This window comes from Dermacentor silvarum, chromosome 2 (genome assembly GCF_013339745.2).
Source record: "Dermacentor silvarum isolate Dsil-2018 chromosome 2, BIME_Dsil_1.4, whole genome shotgun sequence".
Taxonomy (NCBI): domain Eukaryota; kingdom Metazoa; phylum Arthropoda; class Arachnida; order Ixodida; family Ixodidae; genus Dermacentor; species Dermacentor silvarum.
Window position 1 is genome coordinate 246,061,972 of NC_051155.1, and position 25,529 is coordinate 246,087,500.

The 25,529-nt window shown below is 44.1% G+C and overlaps 1 protein-coding gene across 2 annotated transcripts in view; it reads left to right on the forward strand.

Annotated features, from left to right (window-relative positions):
• The window catches only part of LOC119443039 (protein ECT2-like), a 72,980-nt gene that overhangs the window by 9,845 nt on the left and 37,606 nt on the right, over positions 1-25,529 (forward strand). The window contains exons 5-13 of one of the 2 annotated variants that reach the window (XM_037708166.2): positions 6,452-6,541; positions 8,411-8,521; positions 8,835-8,936; positions 11,663-11,762; positions 13,965-14,086; positions 14,750-14,812; positions 16,434-16,671; positions 17,711-17,841; positions 25,227-25,529. In XM_037708166.2, the coding sequence (XP_037564094.1) occupies positions 6,452-6,541; positions 8,411-8,521; positions 8,835-8,936; positions 11,663-11,762; positions 13,965-14,086; positions 14,750-14,812; positions 16,434-16,671; positions 17,711-17,841; positions 25,227-25,529 (1,260 nt within the window). The remainder of the gene's footprint in view (positions 1-6,451; positions 6,542-8,410; positions 8,522-8,834; positions 8,937-11,662; positions 11,763-13,964; positions 14,087-14,749; positions 14,813-16,433; positions 16,672-17,710; positions 17,842-25,226) is intronic. The other variant, XM_037708167.2, reaches the window with a different exon arrangement.

Here is a 25,529-nt window from a genome sequence, read left to right on the forward strand (position 1 = left end):
CGTCACAACGTCCTCTGGAGCTCCGTGGGCGTCGCTTCAATACCCTCTGGACAGCTGCAATTATCCGGGGGCCCCTCGCTATAACATTTTAGAAGTTGGAGCACTTACCTTTGTACTAATGTGCAACATTCCAGAGAGGAGGTAGATATAAATAGAATGTTGGAGAAGGGGCCGAGAGGGAAGGCAGAAAGTGAATAGAACCGATAGAGCTGACGCAGTCACGAAACGAGTGAATAACAGCCTTGCCACTGCTTCCTTGTGGCAGCTCACATACATGGGGATAGAACTAGAGAGGGAAAGGCTACGTAAAAAATGCAAGGAAGTGCCACTACTAGACATGGTAGCAGTTATGGACAAATGGGATAAATATAAGTTCGAGGTACAGCATGGTATGTTTTTGCATTTACTGAAAAATAAATTCCGTGCAAACTTGTAAAGCAGACAACTTACGGGGGCGTGCAGACACAATGCTGCATTAAAGCACCGCTGTATCTAGACGGTACTATACTGAAGCGGTTCTGTACCCATCGCGTTAGCTTTGTCTCTATGGCTTTGCTCGAGTTCGCAGGTACGACGCCTACTATGGCAGCTGCATTTCAACAGGGCGAACTGCAAGAATGGTCGTGTACTTTGATTTAACTGCACGTTAAAAAATACCAGCTGGTCAAAATTAATCTGGAATCCACCACTACGGCATGCCTCTTAATTCAATCGTGGTTTTGGCCACATCCAGCCCCATTATTCAAATAAAATTTAACATTTTTCACCTGATGTGATCTGCCATGTGAGGCAATGACAACACTAACCTTCTCGGAGGTTATTTATTTATTTATTTTTATTTTATACCTCAAGGGTCCCGTTACGGACATTACATGAGGGGTGGGTGCAGGGGATAGAACATAATTACAGTAAAAATTGGTGAATACAGGTTAAATAAATACAAATCAGTTAGCGAATACACGGCAGGAATAAATAAAATATTAATGATGCGCAGCAGTGTACACGATAATCCTATGGGTTAGCGTCGATGTGTGCGATTTCTTCAACGGCGGATTTGAATGCTGCATGGTCGGTGATCGTAGCGATATGGCCGGGAAGGCGATTCCAGTCACGCACAGTACGAATAAAGAATGATTGATGAAATGTTGTGGTGTGGGTACGTGGAGGGATGACGGCGTTTGGATGGGTGTTGCGTGACATGCGATGGACGGGAACGATGAGCTCGTTTTTAGGTGGCAAACAGTGAAAGAACTTGTGATACAGATTTAGTCGAGAATTTCTGCGGCGATGAGCCAGGGCGGGTAGATCAAGTTGCGATTTCAGCGCTGTGATACTAGAGTTGTAGGAATAATCACTCAAGATGAATCTAGTAGCTTGGTTCTGGACTGCTTCGAGTGTCTTAATTAGGTTTAATTGGAAAGGGTCATATATTGCACTTGCATACTCAAGTTTTGGACGACGAGTGTGTTGTATGTTAATAGTTTAACAGAGGAAGGTGCAAGGGGGAGATTGCGACGGATGTAGCCCAAGACACGGTTTGCAGAATTAGTAATTTGATTAACATGGTTGGCCCATGTAAAGTCGTGGGAGATATTAACCCCGAGGTATTTCAACGAGTCGCTGAGACTTATAGGACAGTTGTTAATGGTGTATTCAGGAGTTGAAAAGTTGCGACGACGGTGAAATGAAATTAGTATAGTTTTATTAACGTTGAGAGACATCAACCAAATTTTACACCACTCTTCTATATGATGAAGGTCGTTCTGGAGGATTGAGATATCGGAAGAGTCTGTTATAGGGCGGTACAGAATACAATCATCAGCGAAGAGGCGCATTTTCGATGACACATGAAGGGGTAAGTCGTTAATATATATTAAAAACAGAAGAGGCCCGAGGACCGTGCCCTGGGGGACACCGGATAAGACTTGCGTAAACGAAGATGAATATGTATTTGCATAGACGAACTGATGACGGTCGGTTAAAAATGCGTGAATCCAATTAAGAACTGATTGGTGCAGATTTAATCGTGAGAGTGAGTAGCAAACGAGCATGAGGTACTTTATCGAACGCTTTTTCGAAATCAAGGCCAAATGCATGGACAGGTACGTTACTATCAAGCGATGATTGAATGTCGTGCAAGAATAGAGCGAGCTGTGTCTTGCAGGAATGGCCTTTACGGAAACCGTGTTGGTTAGGATGAAAAAAGTTGATGGACGATAGAAATTTCGCTACACTAGAGAAAATGACATGTTCTATTAATTTGGAGCAGACGCTTGTGATTGAAATAGGGCGATAGTTCTTGGGACAAGACTTAGTACCTTTTTTAAAAACTGGGATTACCTTGCCAATGCGCCAGTCAACCGGTATAGTACCCGTGTTAAGAGATTGCTGAAAAATTTTGGAGAGAATGATGCTGGAATGATGCTTAGTGTTCTTTAGTACTTAGCATTGATTCCATCAATTCCGGTTGACGATGAATTTTTTTGTGAATCAATTATTTCAACAATGCCAGGCGGGTCAAACGTAATGCTACTCATGTGGGCATCAGTGTATGGTAAGATATCGGGCATATTGTCAGTTGATTCATTAGTAAAAACCGAAGAGAATGTCATGTTTAGGACATTAGCGACTTCGATGTCTGGTATAATACTGCCCATGTCATCACAAAGGGAAATGATGCTCTCCTGATGAGGGTTCATGGTTCGCCAGAAGCGTTTTGGATTGTTGTGTAACATCGAGGGTAGTGTAATGGAAAAGAAATTGCGTTTGCTTATGGTTGAAAGCAAGTTGTAATGCTTCGCTGCAGCGTGATACTTTTGCCATGCTGATGAGGATCTCAAGGATGAACCCAAGGCCTTAGCTGAGCGGAATAGACGTTTTTTCTTATTGTTTAATCTTTTCAAAGTGTTATTGAACCATGGGGAGTTTGCGCGCTCAGTTATTTTTATAGTGGGAATGTGTAGTTTTATCAGACGCAGCATTTCAGATTTGAATAGTTGCCAATTTGACTCGATGGTCCGTGAATGAAAAACAGATGTAAAGCGATTGCAGAACTTTGATAGTTCATTATTTATACTCAAGTAGTCGCCTTTATTGTAAAGGGTGAACAATAGCGCACAATAACGCCTCAAGCAAACACGTTTCTCTGTGTGTTCTGTGTACTTCACAGACAAACAGCAGTGGTGCACGCAAGGCAACGTTTAACATCAACTTAACACTCTGGTATTCAACACTTAACCACTTCAGGAAGCGCAGCAACAGGCAGTGGACCTGGAAAAGCCCTAATAGAGAAACAAGGAATGAAATACAGATTTCATACTCTCTGCCGGTCCCAGCAGAGTTCAGGATGTAGAAGTGTTAGGTAGGGTAAAGTGCAGTGACCTTAGGTTAGTGAGGTCTAGTATTTATCTCAATTTGAAGAGAGACAGAGTAAAATTAGTCAAGGAAGAAACAGGCCAACCTAGACGCAGTAAGGGTAAAAGCAGACCAATTCAGGCTGGTGCTCGCCAACAAATATGTAGCTTTAGAACAGGAAAATGAAGACAACATAGAGGTAATGAATGAAACGGTAACTAGATTGATCTCAGAAGCAGCAATTGAAGTGGGAGGTAAGGCACCAAGGCAACCAGTGGGTAAGCTCTCCCAAGTAACAAAGGACCTAATAAAAAACGACAAAACGTGAAAGTGGCAAACTCGAGAGACCAGATAGAAATTGCTGAACTGTCAAAACCTATCAACAAGAAGAAAGTAAGGGATATTTGGAATTATAACGTGGAAAAGATTGAGGAAGCAGTGAAATATGGACGCAGCATAATATTGGTGAGAAGAAAACTTGGCATAGGACAAGGCAAGACGTATGCACTGAAAGATAAGCAGGGTAATATCATCAGCGATTTCAAAGACAAAGTAAAAGCAGCAGAAGAATTCTATACTAACCTGTACAGTTCCCAGAGCAGCCAACCTACTTTCATTCGAAGTAGTGATGAACAGGATAGAGAGGCTCCTTCTATAAATAGCGATAAAGTTAGAAGGGCCTTGAGAGATATGACCAGGGGAAAAGCTGCTGGAGAAGATGGAATAACAGTCTATTTGATCAAAGATGGAGGAGATATCATGCTTGAAAAGCTTGCGGGCCTTTATACACAATGCCTCACGACTTCAAGTGTACCAGAAAGTTGGAAGAACGCCAACATTATACTCACCCACAAGAAGGGAAACAAAGAATTTTAGAATTATAGACCCATTAGCTTGCTCTCAGTATTGTATAAAATATTCACCAAGGTAATTTCCAATAGAATCAGGGCAACACTTGACTTCAGTCAACCAAGAGAACAGGCTGGCTTCAGGAAGGCATATTCTATGATGGATCACATCCATGTCATCAATCAGGTAATCGAGAAATCTGCGGAGTACAATCAACCTCTCTATATGGCTTTCATAGATTACGAAAAGGCATTTGAGTCAGTAGAGATACCAGCAGTCATAGAGTCATTGCGTAATCAAGGAGTGCAGGAGGCATACGTGAACATCTTGGCAAATATCTACAAGGATTCCACAGCTACCTTGGTTCTCCACAAGAAAAGTAGAAAGTTACCTATCAAGGAAGGGGTCAAACAGGGAGACACAATCTCTCCAATGCTATTCACGGCATGCTTAGAAGAAGTATTCAAGCTCTTAGACTGGGAAAGCTTAGGAGTGAGGATCAACAGTGAATATCTCGGCAACCTTCGGTTTGCAGATAACATTGTCCTATTCAGCAACAATGGGGATGAATTACAAGAAATGATTGAGGACCTTAACCGAGAAAGTGTAAGAGTGGGATTGAAGATTAATGTGCAGAAGACAAAAATAATGTTCAATAACCTGGCAAGGGAACAAGAATTCAGGATTGCCAGTCAGCCTCTAGAATCTGTAAAGGAGTATGTTTATCTAGGTCAATTACTGACAGGGGACCCTGATCATGAGAAGGAAGTTTACAGACGAATAAAATTGGGTTGGAGTGCATACGGCAGGCATTACCAAATCCTGACTGGGAGTTTACCACTGTCGTTGAAAAGAAAAGTGTACAATCATTGCATTCTACCTGTGCTAACATACGGGGCAGAAACTTGGAGGTTAACAAAGAAGCTAAGGACCCCACAAAGAGCGATGGAACGAAATATGTTAGACCTAACGTTAAGAGACAGGAAGAGGGCGGTGTGTATCAGAGAGCAAACGGGGATAGCCGATATTCTAGTTGACATTAAGCGGAAAAAATGGAGCTGGGCAGGCCATGTAGTGCGTAGGATGGATAACGGGTGGACCATTAGAGTTACAGAATGGATACCAAGAGAAGGGAGGCGCAATCGAGGATGGCAGAAAACTAGGTGGGGTGATGAAGTTAGGAAATTTTCAGGGACAAGTTGGAATCAGCTAGCACAAGACAGGGGTAATTGGAGATCGCAGGGAGAGGCCTTCGTCTTGGAGTGGACATAAATATAGGGTGATGATGATTCACCGTAAACATCACTGTCGGTTATCGTCAATGCATACAGCACAGAAAGCTTCGCTTGCATCGATTCCCACAGTGCGTGAGATCCACATTATTTTTTTATTTATTTTTTCTTTAATATTCCACTTTAGTTACTAGCACTGGTTTAAGAGCATGGCATACTCTGGACCCGCCGTGGTTGCTCAGTGGCTGTGGTGTTGGGCTGCTGAGCACGAGGTCGCGGGATCGAATCCCGGCCACGGCGGCTGCATTTCGATGCAGGCGAAATGCGAAAACACCCGTGTACTTAGATTTAGGTGCACGCTAAAGAACCCCAGGTGGTCCAAATTTCTGGAGTCCCCCACTACGATGTGCCTCATAATCAGAACTGGTTTTCGCACGTAAAACCCCATATTTTTTTTTTTTTTTTGTATGGCATACTGTGTGTGCTCAGTTTGCTTTTTTCCATAACTTTGCTCTAAATGGCTTTTTATGGTTGTAGTGGCATGTTAAATGTTCCAGCCTACAGCAGCTGTAAATGAAGCCACTGAACCTGGTAAAGGTGACAGTGATTTCAGAAAGTGCTGGTAGAACAATATAAACATTGAGTGATGTTGCAGGTCTGCTCCTACAGGTACAAGAGCAGCATTTGGATCTGGTGTTTGTGACTTCATGCTGTATTGTTCAAGCTAGTTTGCTTACAACTATGAAGAAGTATTTCTGGGCTACCTAAAAGCTCTTGCTGACATTATAGCTGTATTTCCATGGCATCCGTGGATCAACTATATAATATGCAAGCGAGGTGGCATGCTTGAATTTACTTTTGAGCGACTAGAGTATGTAAAGACAGCACTTCAAGCATCAGGAACATATTTTGAATTGCTGTATCGCTTCTCGGCCTTTTGGCTAATAGCAAATGCTGTCACGTTTCCTTTCATTGTGTGCTAACTCACCAGCTGTGCATGCTCTGCTGTCATGCAGCCTTTTCCTGATAAAGGCCGGCCCGTCTACAACCTTGCCATGGATGGCTTGGTCATCGTCTTTACTGGCTTCAAGTCCCGGACTGAACTGGTGCGTACCCTGGAGAAATCTTCGTTCTTTGAAAACTGTAAAGCAGTATGCTTTATTTTAGCAGCCTCACAGTTTAAGTATACAGTAGACTTCCCTTAATTAGTCTACGGTTAATTTGATCTTAACTGGATGTCTCAGCCAGTGCCTATACATTTCTATGGGCCATGACTTTTGTTGTTTTGATCCTGATATTGTTTCTCTCTGGATAATTAGAACTTGACTGGTCATTACTCGTGTCCGGGATCCCAATGGCTACCCCAATGGTTGCAGTGTCTTGGTGTCGCTAGCTACAATAATTATTAGCTCCCTCTGAAAACAGCGATTTTCAGCCTGCACACAGCATAGTTTCAAGCGAAAACAGTAGCTCACAATGAATGATTGCCATGTTAACACCGACTTTCTCTCTCCCCCCCTCCCCCCCTCCTTTTTTCCCTGAAAATATGTTTAGAAATTGCCTGCGCCATTACAGTTATATACAAAACCATGTTTATGGTGTTGGCAATAGCCTACCAACAGAGCCATGGTAATCACAATATGGCGATATAACAAGTTCTTGCGTAGGCTTGGCGACGACCACAACAACGATGTGCCACTTTTGTTGCAGGTTATTTTACATGCTAAGATAGCGGAAACTGAGTTGAGTCGTGTTCTTCATGGGTTGGTCTTGTGTGCATCCGAGTATGAACTGACAAAGTGTTTAGTGTAGGTGTGAGCCACATTTCATTAGCGATGGCTGCGGAGTCTTGAATTAAAATATACAAAGGCAGTGGACCGTACAGAAGACATGTGACCTGCACTGATGTGCTGCCTGATTGATGACAGTAGACATCAAGTGTAAATATATGTCCCCTCTGTGCAGTTAAACTCTGCTGGTTCTATTTTTTATGATTGCCAGAATCAGAGGCACGCTACATTTTTCTTGTCATAAAATTGAATGCCGTTAGATTTGTTTTCTAATTTGAACCCGTAAATTCTGGACGCAGATTAGATTCGGGTGCTCGCTCATTCGGGTAGATACTGCCAAATAAAGGCAGCGTCATGTTGGACATTTTATCTGCCTCTTTTTTTAATTCAACAGGGATAATATTGAATAATCAATTGTGGGGGTCTCATCAAGATAAAATTAACGAAAATTTGCAGTATATGAAGCACACGTCAGGATTATTTTAGGTTGCAACGTGCTAACATCAGCGCTTATATGTATATGGCTTTATCATGCTTCATGTGACAAAATACCACATATTGAAAACTCTCACCCAGTGTAGGCTGTGAAGAGCTTAGCCAATTGTTTGTTACAATCCTTCATGAACTTTTTTGTAAAAGAAAGAAAAATAAAGAAAACTGGATTTTTTTCATGCTTCACTTAATTCATTGAAATGCAATAGCATTATAAAAGCCTATCATTTCATCTCCTACGTCACAGTCATCGGTCACTTTCTATGACCTCATGATGTACTTCTGCTGTCTACTTTCTACTGCATAGGGAAGAGAATGGAATGAATGATCCTTCCAAGGGGGGGGGGGGGCTTGAGTGTACCTGGAGTGCTATGAAATTATCCAGATGCCATGGCTGGTTTTCGACGTCACCATTCTTTTATTGACAATCTCATCAATCGACTTAATCTCCACATTACAAAATGTGTAAACAGTTATCCATTGCTATGTTCTGTTGTAAAATGAGCAAATTATAAATTTATCCCTCATGCCATACTTGATGCTTTTTAATCGGTTGACCTTGGCAATCGAGTTTATCACTTGACCTGCAACTGCTTAGAGGAACACTAAAGAGCAACGCTGAATCAGTTTAGAATAAATATATTCTTTCAAGACCCTGTTTGACTTATTGATGTGTCGCCTGCCTTTGTGCAGTGTGAGCTGCTCCTGCTGTCACACTACATGGGAGCCAGTGTGCGGGACAAGTTCTCCAGCAGGAATGTAACACATTGTGTGGCTGATTCTGTGACCAGCGCCAAATACGAGGTATGTTGACTTATTGCTGCTGTAATCATGGTTAAGTCATTACAACAAAATGAGACAAATGGACAGTCCTAGTTGTGCGGGCTCGTCAAAAAGCTGTTTCTGGTCTGTAATTCGTAACTTTTTTTTTCTCCAGTTTTATTCATTTATCTGTTGCACATTGCACCACTTAGTGCTGTGCAATGTGCTTGTGTCACATTAGAGCAAGTAAAAAATAAAAATGCAGTACAAAATAAAAATCACGGGTGGAAAAAAATTGCAACACAAACAGCACCCTCTCCTAAGTACCCTGGTTCTGATACTGTTTCTTGTGCAGCTGTGTGATGCTCTGGACATTCCCATCATGAAGAAGGAGTGGTTGCTTGAAGCATGGGCCCACCGGGATGAGAAGGATTTCTCAGTTACATCAGAGTCCATGGTAAGTACATACCAGAGACTGCTTGCTGCTGATCTCCTATGCCTTAAAGGGGCCCTGAACCACTCATCAGGCTTGGTGAAATAACATAGTCCGTGGGTAGTATACGCTGCTGTGAACATCTCAGCCAAGTTTTGCTGTCGTACGCGGTGCGTGGAGCTTGCAGGCGGAGCACGAAGTCACCTTTCTCTAAAACACTCTCATTTCAACAGAAGCCATGATCCTCACTCTTTTGTGCGTGCTTTATTTCATAATAAAGCACATTCCTATACGCGGCTGCTATTGGTTGCTGCGGTTGGCTACACCACGGCTGCCGCGGGGTGCTGCCACGGGGAGCCGCCACGAGTCCACTGGCTAAGCACACTGCGGCTCGCTGAGGACAACCGCGTTTGGCTTACATTTAGCTCGTTGTAGGCACCAAAATCTGAAGTCGTGGCGTCTACGTTAACATCCAGAAATGAAATTTGAACTGGCTGCCACGGTGACATTTCGAAGGCGGAGCGTATTGGCCACGCCTCGCTGTAGCCTTCACAGTGCAAGGCATTGAAGGAGGAAGGGGAGCGCAGCGGATGATGTGTTTGATTGCCAATAACTCCGCTTCTGCTGAACGCATTGAAGTACTTTTTGAGGCAAAGTATTTCTGAAATAGCCTATTTCTCTTCAAATGTCTTTTTCCACTTCAATAAAAACTGGTTGAGTGCCCCTTCAATGAATCAGTGTACAAAGACACCAAAAAAATTAGGAAATAATCAAAATTGCCATCCAAAAATACGAAGTGCCATACTTCATCTAGTTGATGGCATGGCAAAAGAAAACGGCTCGCTCGACAGCATGTCTACAAACAGCTGCTGCTTTCACCCTTGTTCTGGAGTGTCCTACCACTACTGTTCGCTGTTATAAGTGAAGCAATAGATCCGTGGCAACACCATTAACCTCGGGCTGTTTGTGTGTGTGCGTTTTTTGGAGGGCAAAGTGGGCACAACAAAATGATTGACTAAAATAAAATCTGCATGCTAAACAGAGGCCGACACTGACGATGTTGCAGACCGGGTGCTGCTGCTAGCATGTAAGAGTATAGCATTTAATTTGTATCGAAGTCCCTTGTGTTTTTACTGTGACTAGCACTATAGCCTCCCTTCCCTCCCCCCCTTCCAAGGGCAAATTCTGTATTTTTGTTATTGGCCATTGACTATATTATGTAGTCATTGGAACAAAAAAGACACCGTAAATAAAGAGTAAAGTCTGAGAAACTACATCTTAAAGGGACACTAAAGGCAAATAATAACTCCAGCTAAAGTGATGGATTAATGCTCGAGAATCTCTAAGGCGTCAATATTATCACGAACAGAGCCTTAGTAATCGAGAAATTTAGTTAAATGCAGGAGAGAGAGAGAGTAAACTTTATGCAAAAGCGCACACGAGCGTAGGTAGCTCCTCTGCTCTGCAGTGTGTGGTCCCCTCAGTCCACGGGTCCAGCGATCTTAGCTGCCCTTCTCGCTTGGTTGATCACGATGATCTGGTCCGTCGAGTCGGAGCGTGACAGCGCTGCCTCCCATTGCCGTGTGGTGCGGTGTGTTAAGGGTGTGAGCTGTGGTGTTTGCGCAAGCCCATACCATGTGGTAAAGCGTTGCACATTGATCACAATGTGGGCATTTATAGGAATACAGTGCAGGGTGTATGGCGTGGTAGAGACTCAAATGTGGATATGTGTTTGTTTGGAGTTTTCACCATATTACGGCTTCTTCTCGCGGCAGAGCATTATTAGGCGGCGGTAGCGTTCTTCGTGAAAGGTGATAGTGTTGTAGGATGTGCGTGTAGATTAAATGGTATGGGCTCGGGATGGAACTGCTCAGCACGGCGCTCTCGCACACAGGGTTAGAGACTCCCCTGGTACATTCAAATACTTGCCCAATGACGAAGGCACTCCTCATTTAAATTCTGTCATTTGTACTCAACCACTCGTTGTAAAAACATCATTGTCTTGCATTATAAGATGAAAGAAAATGCTACTTGTCCTGTTCTATTTCATTTTTAGAAATAAAATGAATGACATTACCCTTGACAGCGGCACGGGCGGTCGAAAGGTTTTGTTTTCACTCAATTCTGCGCTGCCTGCGCTTTTGCATTTCAGTAGTTTCGTTATTGCATAATACTACGCTGGTTTTGCTGATTTTGCTGGCTCGCAAAACTCGCACAAACTGCAAGCAGCAGAGAATTCCACTTCCATGTGATGTCGCGGAATGCCCGAACAATCTACACCACTTGACCAGAAGCAGCTGCAGCGACGAATCCACCTCTCTGTCTTGGCTCGGTTTCTCCATGGCCGCGCGTTTGCTTTTTTGCAAGAAACCGTACTCCCATCTGTCGGGCGCCATTTTACTCACAGACGGCAGCAAAGGGCGGTGATGGCGTATGCAAAGTCGCCACTCCTCTGGTTCGTTGGCGGGAGATTTGAATTGCGATAAAGGTATTCGGACCCTTCAGATGGAATTTTCTCATAAACTAAGCCTTTTCTTGGCAAGTACTGCACCCAAAGTATCAAACAAATTAACTAGTGATTTAGCCAGAACTGTTTATACGTGGCTCTCTTACTGACATAAGTACCAACCCTTCTGCACAGTTCCCTGACGGCAACATAGCACAGTTGTCTCAGAAGTCTGGTAGATGCCAGCATCTTGAAAAATGCCAGGATGTGTATGCTGCTGGGCTAATATGCCCCTTGTTTTCAGATGAAGCTTCGCCTGGAAGCCTTCAGGGGTCTCCAGCTGGCCTTCCTTGGTTTTGCTGACGATGAGCGCCAACACATGGAAGAAGTGGCCCTCGCAAATGGTAAGGTGCCACTGCCACATGTTGCAAACTGAAGCTGCAATGTTCTGGCAAACACTAATGGTGGCACTAGCCGTGATTGATTGGCTGTATGCACAAACGAAACTGGACTCCCTCCACTTTGACAGCGCTGCTCGGTGTTTCCCGAGCGGCGAATTCATAACTAGGCATTTTAGTTGCACTTGTTTCTCGGTCAACTCTTCATCACCGAGATTGACATGTGCTTTAGTGAAGCTCATTGTTGCTGACAAAGAATGGCACTGTTCTCCTTGTAGTGCACGTTAAAGAACCCCAGGTGGTCAAAATTAATCCAGAGCCCTCCACTACAGCGTGCCTCATAATCAGAAGTGGTTTTGGCACGTAAAACCCCAGAAAGAAGAAGAAGAATGGCACTGTTCTGCTCTTGACAGAATTAGGAGGGTATGTTGAGTCACTATAGGAACAGTTGTCTGTCTTTTTACAAGAAATCATTTTTACATAGTTCATTGCACATCTACACCTGATAACTTTTGCATACCTTGCTAATAGTGCTTCTTAAATGGTCTTTAAGGAGAGATATGCTGGAGAAATCTAGCTTTGATTATATATTGAGGGTTATGGAACCTTAAGCAATGGTATTGGGCATATTATGGTAGAGCCTAATGTGAAAATTTGTGTATTGAGATTGCTTAGCACATTTAAACAACTCCGGACTGAAGGTCCGGGGTTCTTTAATTAGTCAAGGGGGACCCTCTAATAATTGCCATAGTAGAGGGGGACCATCTACTGTTGCATCCCTCATAGCCCAGGCAACAATAAATTTCATTAATCAATTGAACAAACCTCTGGCAATAGTGCTGTTTGGCCTTTGCAAAGCTATCATTTCCTTCTGTATAATTTTTGTTTCTTGTTTTATATGGTGTATAGTTCTAAAAGGCTGTTTTGAGAGTGCAATATTCTACATACTGATGCGCAGATTGTCATGCACCAGCTTGTTGGGGTCTCTGATAGGTTACTACACAGAAAGCTGAGCTAGGTTGGTAGGTTGTCTTCTAGAACAAATAGGGGTGTGTGAATATTCAAAACTTTTGAATGGCTGATTGAATTTTCTCCTATTTGACTTGGCCCTCTAATCGAAAGTCACTATTTCCAAATTCAAATATTTTTCAAATATTTTTCAAACACTTGACATAATTAGCTGTGCATAATCAAACATAAAACTGGAAAAAAAATGCAATAACTTTAACCTCAGTGGCTATAATGGGCATAAAGAGCTAGATATTGGGTAGTAGAGCATGCAACATTGCTCCCTAATTTGGAATTTGGAACATGGAATTCAGCAGTAAACACAACTTAACAAAATTTATGTATGCTGCACCGGTGTTTTCTCCAGATTAACTTGGAATACACTTCATTGCAGCATTATTTGATGTAGTGGCACCATCAGCCACAACCAATAAACAGAGAAAAAGGCTGCTTTTCCATGCGGCCATTGCTGCAGACAATGCCCATTTCTGATTTTGTCTCAAAATATATACGCAAAGGCTAACTGGCCCACAACACTGCTTTTTCAAACATGATTCTGATAAGTTTTCATCATGCATTCTCGAAGAGTCCCTAATATGCAAACAAACGGCTTATTTGTTCCTAGTGCTCTATTTGTTTTTTTTAATAAGGCATGCTTCTTAATGTGATATGTAATGACATAAACCTGCTATCCTTGTGAATACCAAAATGTGAAGATCTTTTATAATAGTCAAAAAGGCTGTTTGTTTTTCAATAACTACTTGAAAGTTATTCAACATTCAATTCGCACTAGTATTGGATTTGTGTACGATGCAGTTTCAAAAGTAACTATTTCCACACCCTTTAGAAATAGGTTACCATACTACACTGCTCAGAGGTGAATAGTAGTAACTTGCTTGTAATCTTAGATGAAGTCGTGGAAGCCAAGTGTTTTGTTAAGGTCGTTGCACATAACTGTAGAAGGGACACACATTAAACCACATGGGAAATGCATTGGATGGTGCATTCATTTTGCACCACGTCATAGTGGTCATATTGAAAATGCTTATTATGGCTTATCTGCTGTCACTGCATTTAGCATTTTTTAGCCAAAATTTCTAGTAGTCGCAAAACAACAGTGTGCCAACACTGGTTGATGGCAAATGAAAATGCATTGAAAGAGATTCTATGGCTGAATTTGGGTCTGGGTTTGGGTTGCAGGGGCTCACGTGGTGGAGCCAACAGACGCTGGCTGCCACTTCCTTGTGGTCGACGACTCCAATCCTGTAGCACCTGTAGTGCCATCGGACATCAGCCCCAAGGTGCAAGTAGTCAAGTCTGAGGTGAGCAGAATATTTTACAGGGGGTAAGCGTGGCACCTATGGTTGCCATGATACTGATGGTTGCCTTGTCGCGTCATTTAGGTGCTTTTTGCTATGACAGACTGCATAGGTTTTATTTAGACCCTCTTAATGGTTTGCATTCTTAGTATTCACAACTCTGGAATGTTTTGACTGGCTCTAATCACATATTAGTTTTCCTCATAACTATTGTTGCTTATATTTTTGAGTATGACATAAGATGAGTTGATTTGTTTAGATAGACATGTACATGAAACTAAACTTGGAAAGGTAGTTGCAATGCGAGAAGTATCAGCGTTCAGCTTCATTTTTGAGTTTTCAGAAAGTGTAACTTCAACATTGTTTTATTGAAGTGAATATTTATTTAGCTCCTGCCTAGAAGTCTAACTGGGGAAAAAAAAAAGAAAAATCTTCCTGACCAGTCACACGGCCACATATATAAGCCCCGTAATTGAACAAGGAATGCTGCAAAAGTTAGCTGAGAACAGGTGGGTCACTAAGTTGCTACACTGTTCATGAAGTGGGAGCAGAAGAGAATGTCCTATGTGTAATATAAATGCTTATGACAGTTGCAGCCTTTCAGCTGAATGTTTTTACAGATGTGTTGTTTTGGTACTGACAAATCCTATGTCTCTTTCTCTGCAGTGGTTTTGGGCAAGCATTCAACATGCCCGGTGTTTCATGGCTGGAGCTTACTATTATGAGCACGTGAGTTTGCCCTTTTGTGTTGCGGCTCTCATGTTGTGTTCTGATGACACATGAAGACGCTTTCCGAAAGACATGCTAAAAAGTGATCACTTAACTTACCAGCAAAGTGATAAGCGCAATGTGCAGGCATTTCTGTGGCCATTACATTTGTACAGGAGGAGAGTAATTGAGAAAAACCAGAAAGCCTTCTGCACACCTGTGGCACTTTGACCATCTACCTGCAGTTTGGCCCACTTGAAGTCCCTGTCATGCTAAACTGTGGAATTGTAGTACCGTATTTTCCAGTGTATAAGTCACCCTTTCTATGAATTTTTCATCCGTGCGTCTTATGAAAGGACTTATGTACTTTTTTTTTTTTTTTTTTTTAGAAAAACTTGTCAAAAGTGGATTGGGGGCTATGGCGATGCTAGGCGCGCTGAGTTGACCTCCTCTGCCACTTAATTGCTACGGGTTTTGTGTGCGCTATCGAGGTACCAGGTTCATCTCGTTATCGAGTTGCCGAGCGCCTTGTGAGGATGGAGCAGCAATGCAAGTGATGGCAGGCCGACCGCGAGTCAACGGCGCCGCTACGCAAACTGCGCAGTTGCTACAGTACAAGCCCCCCCCCCCCCCCCGTGCCTTCCCGCTTTCCTCTGTTGTGCGCGATTCGGCTCACCGTCACACGCTTTCACTCGCACATACAGCATACGGTGTGCTGTTATCGCCTTTGGACTTCATACGGAACATCGCGGTGAACATGACTGCAGAAATGTGCCTGGAGTGTCCATATTATTGCTATCGCAATTATAGGAATGGCAACCATACACTTGAGCATGACCCGCGTTCACGGAGTAAAACGTAACATTTTTTTTTTTTTTTTATCGTTTACCAAACGAACGTGCGTCTTATACACCGGTGCGACTTATATACATTTCTTGGGGGGAAAAGTGCTGTTTTGAAAGGGCTGCGACTTATACAAAGGTGCGACTTATAGCCCGGAAAATACGGTAGTTGGGCTCACATGAGTGTGGCTACTTTCAAAGGGTTACCGTGTCTACTGCATGAGGCTGAAACTGGAGTAGTCACATGCATGAATGCACTCAACCTCCGTGGTGTAAATGACTGGCACTGGCTGCAGCTTGCCAAGTAAACGTGAGCAATAATCAAGTTGTTTTTTAAATTTATTTTTTCTTCTTTGCCTGGTGTAGTAACCGACACCAGTTTCCTTTAGACGGCAGAGACCACTCCCTTGGCAGCAGCACATTGCAATTCATTGCTGATGCATTTTCACTTTAAACTAGTGAAAGAGCCCAGTGTGTGGTATAGCCTGTAGGTCACTGTGGGTGTTCTGCCATGGTAGTTGCACATGTGTGAATCGCATTCTGTCGTGCCCTCCATACATGGCATAATTTGGGGCTGCTCTTGAGTACCCCTGCATAAGCAGTGAAGTTTTCTTCAGTCTTGATCGATGGGGCCAGCGCTCCTGTCTCACTCTATAATGCTATAATAAGACAATGGAACTATTATGAATAAATTAATCTTCAAAAATGACATGCCGTCCTGTGAAATTCAATGGCCACCAATTGTCCTAAAACTGGGCCAACCACATGAACTTGAGTTGTTTACTGGAAGTTGCATGCAGCAGGCCCCCATGGTAGCAGCGACTCCATTGCGGCCCTCCCTTGGCGCCCCCCGTTCGGAGAGCAAGCGGCGGAAGTTGCGCGAGAGCCTTGCCCAGCAGCTGGCCCAGGAAGCTGAGCAGAGCGTGCTCGTCGACCCCTTCTCCCCCGAGAGCCCCCGGCACCGCAGGCGGGTCTCGGCCAACAAGTCCGTCTCTGTCCTTGACATCAGCCTCACGCCTGAAAAACAACTCGCCACAGGTAAGAAATCATTTATAGCTGGCTCAGCTGGCATGGAATTCTTCAAAATAGCTTTAAAACAAGCTGGATATCTAGTGGCATTGACTTAGAGCTAAAAATTTGTGTCCTCTTTTTTTTGAAGCAAGATTTCATGACGTGTTCAAGGTTCTCAAGAGAATTGGTTGCAGTATATCTGAAAAACAGGGGACCTCTAGTGCATAAAAGAAAAGCTTCTCCAAATGAACACATAGGACTCGCCAGAACCTAAAAACATCTTGTTTGAAAGTTTGATTCTTCCTAAATTAAAAAATTTAGTTAGGGAAATACCGTATTTATTCGATTATAAGGTGGTCATGATTATAAGGTGAGGGTGCAATTGGGAAGACCCAAGAAAAAACTTGAATATGCACACCGATATAAGGCGATAGAGGGTAGCCAACGGATTATCAAGACTCGGCGAGGATCGCTTGAAATACTGAACGTTTGTTTGCCAATGCGGTGAACCAGCATTCATCTCTCTCTGTGCTAGAAGAATGGCCAGAAAGTGTGCTGCAGCGACTCCATGCTGTAGGAGATGCAGGCGATGTACGTAAAGTTCATTTAGAGGCCACCATCACCATAGTAACCAGAAAGAATACTTGAGAAAAAAATGGGAGCACACTTCATTAAAACCAACCGAAAATAGACTAAATTCGCATCACCTGACAACATAGTGTCCATGGAGGTGGGACATAGCCATGGCCTCGTGGAAAGTGAGTTGAAGGTGAGTGTAAGGGGAGGTGGAGGGGCTTGAGAAGGGGGTAAGTTCTGTAGCTCTTGTAATACAGCCTGCTGTCTGTTTTTTTGTAAGAAAGCATTCTGGGAGAGATAATTTCTATGTTTCAACAATGCTCCTAAATGTGATTGAAATAATTTCGGGTACCCTTTTTATGATCACTTTGTTCTCTTGTCTGATGCTTCCACTTTCATGGTTTGCTTTTTGAAACCATTGTGCATAGGTCAGATCATAGCACAACAGTTGAATTTCCAAAGACCTTCAGCCTTATAATGCCCGCTGCAGTGCTCGACACAGAGGGCCAGGAGAACAAAGAGCCATCTGACATGACCCGCATGTCCAAGCGGCAGCAGGTCTGCTTGGAGCTACTGCAGACCGAGACCAACTACGTCGCCATTCTGCACTCCATCCTCACGGTATGGCAACTAACTTCTGCATTAGCTTTGGCCTCTCGGAAAACTGAAAAGATTGACTGATGGGATTTTATAACCTGAGGCAACACAGAATTTATAAGAGATGGCATAGCGAAGGGCTCTGGATTAAATTCAACTATCTGGAATTGTTCTCTGTGCACCCAAAGTATGATATTGCAAATCAGTTCTGCAGAATTCTGCAAGGTGGAGGTAGGTTCATGAAAGGAAAAATTGACATCCACCCATATGTAGCACGAAGCTACAGAGGAAAGCCATACTGTTTTCTCAGAAACAAAGCTTTGTAGTTAAAGAAAAATGCATCCTGGACCGAAATCCTTGTCCAGGACGAATTTTTCTTCAACTACGAAGCTTTTTCTGAGAAAGCCGTGTGGGTTTCCTCTGTAGCTTCATTCTACATATGGGTGGATGTGAATTTTTTCTTTCAAAGTGTGGTATACGAGCATTTTTGCATTCCATCCCCCTTGGAAAGCGGCTGCTACAGGCAGGAATCACACCCGCAACCTCGTGTTCAGCCGCAGTATGCCACACCCCCTAAACCTCACTGCAGAGGCCAAAACTGGAAAAGTCACACGTATTGTTTTGATAAAATACCGTATTTTCGCGCATATAACCCGCCCTTGCATATAACCCGCACCCCTAACTTTGAACTTATCGACAAAGAAAAAAATAACCTCGCGTATAACCCGCACGCGTATCCGAAAAAAGTGAGGACTAGGAAGTTACAACTACATGCAGTCATCATTTCATTTTCAAAACAAATTTATTTCAAAAAAACTGCCGCAACGTTCTCAGTGCTGTCGTCCGATTCACTGCTGCCATCCGAGGCTTCATCGCCGCTCTCAAAGACGTAATCGTCTTCGGAACCATCTCGCAGCAGCTCTGTTGCCGATTTCTTCAGCAGCGGCTACGATCTTCAGTTTCTGTTTCACTGTAAAAGACTGCCGCCGAGACACACTCGTGATGCCTAAACAAGGCTGGCCAACTGTGCAAACTGGGCTTACAAGAAACGGCACCTGACTCATGCAAAAACGTGTCGATAGGCATGCGGACAACACGGACTCTGCACGGTAGGCCGTGAAGCCGACCCCCACCCCCTCCCTTTGCAAATCTTCGCAGATAACCCGCACTCCCACTTTTTAAGCAATTTTTTCCAATTTTTGGTGCAGGTTATATGCGAGAAAGTACGGTACTCACCAATGTTAGCTGACTAGTTGTACACCTCATTCAAGGTTGAAGCAGGAATGCTGCAATGGGCAGTGGTATACCTAACTTTCTAGTGTGTAGACCACTTATAATGTATGTCACTAGGGTTGCAAGTATCTGTATATACAGTAGAACTCCGCTGTTACGTTCCTGGGTGCTGCGTTTTCACGGCTTTTACGTCGTTTTCGGCCGGTCCCGGCACAGCTCCCATAGAACCCAATGCATTAATAACCCCACTGTTAATAACCCCACTGCGCGCTGTTCACGACCGAGAAGAAGCCCTCACAGGACACGCACACACACACACAGCTTCAAATTGTGCGCCGCCACTCGTATCGCATCGTCTCGCAATGCGGAACGGTGTATTAGAACATTAGAAAATGCTAGAAGTAATGAAATCCGAAGATCACCGTAGTCAGTTGGCTGAGTGAGGTAAAAGTCCTGAAATGCCCACATTGGCGGCGATGGCGGTGAGTGCTCATCGCTTCTCCTTGTCGTCTGCTAGCCAGAGAGCTTCTAGAGAGCATCCAGACCAAAATCGTCCTGGCTGGTTCTGGCAGCCCACGGGTAGCCAGAACCGTCCAGTTCAAGTAAAACGAACATGTGGCAGAAGTGCGTTATGCAGTGGGTGGAGCAACCAGAGAAAAATGAAGGCGCTCTGGCTGGGTATGGAAGCCTGCAGGTAGCCAAAAGTGGAAAATCGAAGACGCCTTTTGTGAGCTACCGTTTTTGCTTGAAAATCTTTCCAGGGCAGGTTGAAAACAGGGATTTTTGATCCTAAGTACTGTACTCTAAGCTTCGCTGAGATATGCTGCCACTATTGGGGTCACCATAGGGGTCGGGCACGTGCATGCTGACTGGTCAAGTTCGAATTATTCGGTGAACGCCAATTTTAAGGTTGAAATAATGAAAGTTTGGGCCCGTTGAAATGCGTGGGTGCTAGCCGGGACCTTCGGTTGGGATCGAATTAACTGGAGTCAAATTAGTGGAGGTATTAACATTAGTGGACATTAGTCGAATTAACATTAGTGGACATTAACATTAGTATTAGTGGAAGTATTATTAGTGGTAGTATGTAACATGTAAAAAATGTGTAGTGCGTATGTAACATGTGAAAGTGTGCTACCCACAAACTAAGTGGTGTGGTTTCTCTTTTTAACCTTTCAATATATCGAGCACCACTCTGCTCTTTCAAATTATTTTGGCACCACTGTAGTACAGTATAGACCACTTATAACGTAACCGCTTATAGTGCAGGGCCGGATATAGTACGGTCTTTTCAGACTTCCGTTAATTTTCCCATAGCACTCCATGTATACGCATACCGCTTACAGTGCAGCCGCGTGAGACAAAATGCCGGTTATAATGCGGCTTCCACGGGAAAATCTCGCTGACAAGGGCGATAGCGAGCACGCTTCTCAACGAGGTGCTCCCACCGATGGGAGAGGAGATCAACGAGGGCGATGCGGAGCATGAGACGTGGAGCATGAGTCCAAGGGCTCGTCGCCACGCGCCGTATATGCGAGTGAAAGCGCGCGGGGGACGCACGCCTTCACGGAGAGCGAACGCACAGTGGAGGGCAAACGCGACTTCTATCGCGCGAAAGGCCGTGGGGATATAGGAGGGAGGGAGGGAGGGAGGGGAGGGGAGGGGGGCGACGCTTCGCTGCAGCACCAATGCGTATCTTGCAACGTATCTTGCAACCGGGCGCAAGGGGAACTGGCGACGCAATCTCCCACGCGAAAGGAGCAAAGCGGGAAGGCAGCACGGGAGGGAGGGAGGGGAGGGGGGCGACTTCCACTTTGCCAACAAATGCGTTCGCGCCTGTGCCGGCTGTCGGTGTTGTCGCACGCACCGTATCTTGAAAGCCATCTCCACACGGCTCTGACCTTTGTATGCGCTGTGCTTACGCCGTTCAGTTTCCATTGAAGCGATAGACCGCATGAACCTTTGCTCACTGCGGCGGCCACGTTTCCCCATGCCCACGTTTTGACCGTGGTTGTCTGCGGTCATCGAGTCTATTCATGTTTGCTTGTACGCGTTGACACCACACTTGTTAATTCAGTTAGTAAGCAAATGTGTCAAGTTTATGCAGCCGATAAAACTACTATCCCTACTCCTTATAGCTCTCTACCAATTTGCTATCGCAATTGATGCTTCACCTTTCGGGCGAAACTGAGACATTTTTTTTTTATTATTATTACTTTGTCTGCTTCATGCGAAGATCATGGGTACTTGGACATTAACCTTTCAACGTTGGTAAATTTAATTGGATGCAAAACTCCCAGTCGCACGCTTCGATTCTCGGATACGCGCGGCTGCTTGGTCTACATGTTTTGCATACGTGCAGGGCTTGATAATCGCAGTTTTGGTTATAGTGTGGTACCGCTTATAGTGCAAATATTCACGACTCCGGCGACTTACGTTTATAAGCGGTCTACACTGTATTGTAAATACATTCTGTCTATACTGCCAACAACCCTGGCACAGTATTTTATAAGCTGATGATACTACAATTTTCGCTGCAAATAAATCTCAATTTTACTCAAGAAAAACTTAACATCGATCTTCGTCATGTCCATTCCTGGTGTAAATCGAACTTGTCGCATGTTTATCCTTGTAAAACCCCATTTACGGTAATCCATTCTCCCAAATTATGTATTACCTCTAGTTTAGCAGTATCGCTTGACAATCATTCTCTATCTCTAACAGTACAATGTTTCTTGATATAACCCTTTATAGGCACCTCAAATTATATCATGCCACATCAATGTTTAAGGAAATTTGTTTAAGAATGTATGTAGTTTTTAACACTCATTCCTTCTTCCAGACCCACATTAGTTTATCACTATATTACGCTTACGTTCATTGTCATCTTTCTTACTGTGTATCGTCTTGGGGCAACACATATTACACACCTCAATCCTTTTCAACACTTACAAACTCAGGCTGTAAGACTTATGACATTCAGCCCAATTATACAGTAGAACCCCGTTGATACGTTTTAAAGGGACTGCGGAAAAAAAATGTAACAGCCCGTGCTCGGAGCATTCAGAGCTGTTTGTGACGTTGCTTTGGCAAATCATCACATTTCACATATGCTTCGCCGCATAACACGGTTCTCTTGCGGCGGAGCTGACCAAAGAGACCTGGTGATTATGTACCCTTGCTGGCCTTACGTTATAAGCCGTCTACACTGTAATTAGTTTTCCGGAGTGGCGCTGAACACATTAATCCTCGAGCTATGACTGCCATTTTAAAGAAAAATGTGTAGTGCGTATGTAACATGTGAATACTGTGAAATAAATTGCATACTCATAATTACTAACACACTTTGCTGCTAGAAAGTTGAAAGAAAATGGAGACTGCACCCCCCTCAGGAAACAGATTCATGTCCATCCTTCACAAATTGTGGCCCATTTGTTTGCGTTCTTCCCTAACTTGGGCTTGCCTTAACGCAGTCTGTTACCAGCATATGTGTAAAGGGTTACTGGAGTTAATAGCGGTGCATAGTAGATATTCTATCTGGTCAGTCGAGAGTGAAGGTGACCTCAGTTGACCTTCACTTCCAGGTGACCTCATTTGCAAACTCAACATAAAGAGAATGACTCCTTTGGTACATTTTGGTAAATGCTACGGGTTTAATTTACTCCCTCATGATTGCTGCTCGACATATTCGCTTCTAATGTTGCCACATGGATGATTTTTGCTGCTGCACCAGAAGTGCCACGTTTTCAAAGAGATAATTGCTACACAGTGAAAGGAAGTCTCCGAGCTTATGCATCCATGGCGTATATTTGGTATTTATTTACACGATAGATAACTTACGTTTAAGGGCTCTCGATTGAGTGAAGAGTAAATAAATACGATATGCGCAAAGAACACGTAACTTATTAGCATGATCACAATGCAGCCACGAGATCGGATTCCTGGGCCTAATCTGGATTACCGCATTACCAAACATGATGACTGCTAGCATAGTACACCTCATGCTTGGATCTTGCGCATAGAGCACTGTAGAAAGGTGGTGATCTTTAACTGGTACAGACATTTTAAGACAGTTTCTCCCGCAATCTTCAATCACGCTAAACACGCACAGGAATCGGCTCGCATGAACCTCTTGATATAGCCAAGAGGTCTCTGACTTATATGGCGGCACCTTTTGGTAAAAAGAAAAAAAGCAGGTCCTGGATTTCTATTGCTCCTGAGGCATCGTTGCTCCATCTGAAAACCTTTCCAACACCGTGGCCTAGGTCACAGTGGTAGCCAAGGCAAACTTTGTGCATTCGCATAGCGAATTATCCTAGGATATACAGCACAGTGCCACGGCGGCTTTCTTCTTTTTCCTTTTTTCGACATCTTCGGCATTACGCATGTCATGCTCTAGCATCGACCTACCATCAATTGCCATCCTCCTGTACGCTTTCTTGTGTATATGGTGTTGTGACACAGCTTCCCTCTTCCTATTTGTATGCAGTATGTGCATTGTAATGAAGCGCCATACGACCATGGTGAGTTTGAGCATGCCAAGCACCATAGGGTGCCGGGTCTGCACCTGCTCTAAGCCTTGTATCACCACGCCACTGCGCCTGTGGTCAACCCTCCCAAGCCAGGGAAAGGCGAGCCCGCACATGCACCTAGGGAGACTTTAGGCGATATTCCAAGGGGATATTTATTAATCGGGTCTTGAACACAACACTACTGTTTACAATTAAACTAAATGCTATCACATATAATGGCCAAATAATCGTCAGTGACAAATAATCGTCAGTGACGAAATAGACGGGTGCGATTGCAGGTTGCTGCCTCAAGAAATCAAACAACGTAAGGGTGCGTGCGCAAGCCTGCGAAGGCTGGGAGCCATGACGAGCCGAAGTTACAGCCGATCGGCTATGAACAAAGGGCCACCTCTGGCCAAAGAGTCCAACTTGTATGCACCTTCTGACGTCCTGACGTGGTCTCCTCATGCCCTGTATCACGCATGTATGCAAGGCAGGCGCAAGCAAAGGCTCTAGTCTTCCCATAACTTGGCGAATGGGTTGGCCAGTTGACAGTGTTTTATGACTTGCTGCCACCTCTTCCAGGCAGGAGGTAATGGATGTGGAGGTTCCCTGAAATGCAATGGCGTCGCATCACACAACTGCACTGTGACCGCTCAAACTCCCACACAACGGCTTGAGTTGCACCAATACTGGGCCAATGGGGCAACCCGCTGACCCTCCGTGGGTAGGGTGGCAGCCGGGTGACTGTATTTTATGACCTGCTACCACCCCATCCAGCCAGGAGGTGCGAGAAATGGAGGTTCCCCAAAGCACAATGGCGTTGCGCAACTACACTGTGAATGCCCAACCTCCTACAATTTGTATGTGTACTACATGAACCCTGGGGAGTGTTAGCCAGCACTACTCACAACCATGGTGGTGAAAATGGAACATCCTGTCAACCATAGGCGTCCTTGATGTCATAAAGTAGGATACAAGGGTTTGTTAGCCAGTTGTCTACTTCTAAATTCACGTAGCATGTGACACCTACAGTGGAAAGAATGTTGGACCTCTTAAGAGTTGTTTGTTATTCCTAAAGCAGTGTTTCAGAAGGCATTCCAAAATGCATTCTAAAGTTGGGAACAATGTATTGCTAGCAAAGGGAAATACTTTGAAAGCAAAAACTTATGTTCTACCTACCAAGACAAAAATTTTTTTGAGACAGTCCAGTCTTTGGGCAATAACTGTAGGGTAACACTCAACATAACTAAATGGCTTCATGTTCGAAATACATGTATCAAAATTTTTTGATGAATGATTTTATCTGCACTAGATCTGAAAAGTGTTGAATGATATTACTCCCAAGCTAAATTAAAGTTTGCCTCATGATGAAATTGTGTTGTCAGATAAGCTCTAATAAGGCAACTATAAATGTTGACAAAGGTGTTAAAAAAAAAAAAAACTATTTCACACTGGTAAACAAGCAATTGTAACAGATAGCTGCACCAATTTTCAAGCTATGCCATTACACTGCTGAGAAAGTGATCACAGGTATGGTTCCTGGCTGTAGCAACTGCACTTCATGTGCATGGAATGCGTCAACACTTGTGCACTTAGATGTAGGTTGTAGCTGGTTGAAATAAATCTGGAGCCATCAATCGATCATAAGACTTGTGGTTGCAGCTATTCAAGGCACCCCTGGAGGACCCAAGCAGCATGCCGGGGGAGCCGCTGCTGGACTCTGCTGAGGTGCGGCTCATTTTTGGCCACCTGCCACCCATTTACGAGGTGCACCGCAGCCTACAGCTCCAGCTGCAGGCAATGCTGCGCACCTGGTCTGACGATCACGCAGTAGGCGAAGCCGTGTTGGCACACCGTGAGGCGTTTGAGAAGGCCTACCCACCCTTCGTCAACTCCTTCGAGCGTGCCAAAGAAACCCTCGCCCAGTGCGACCGGCAGCGGCCTAGGTTTCACGCCTTCCTCAAG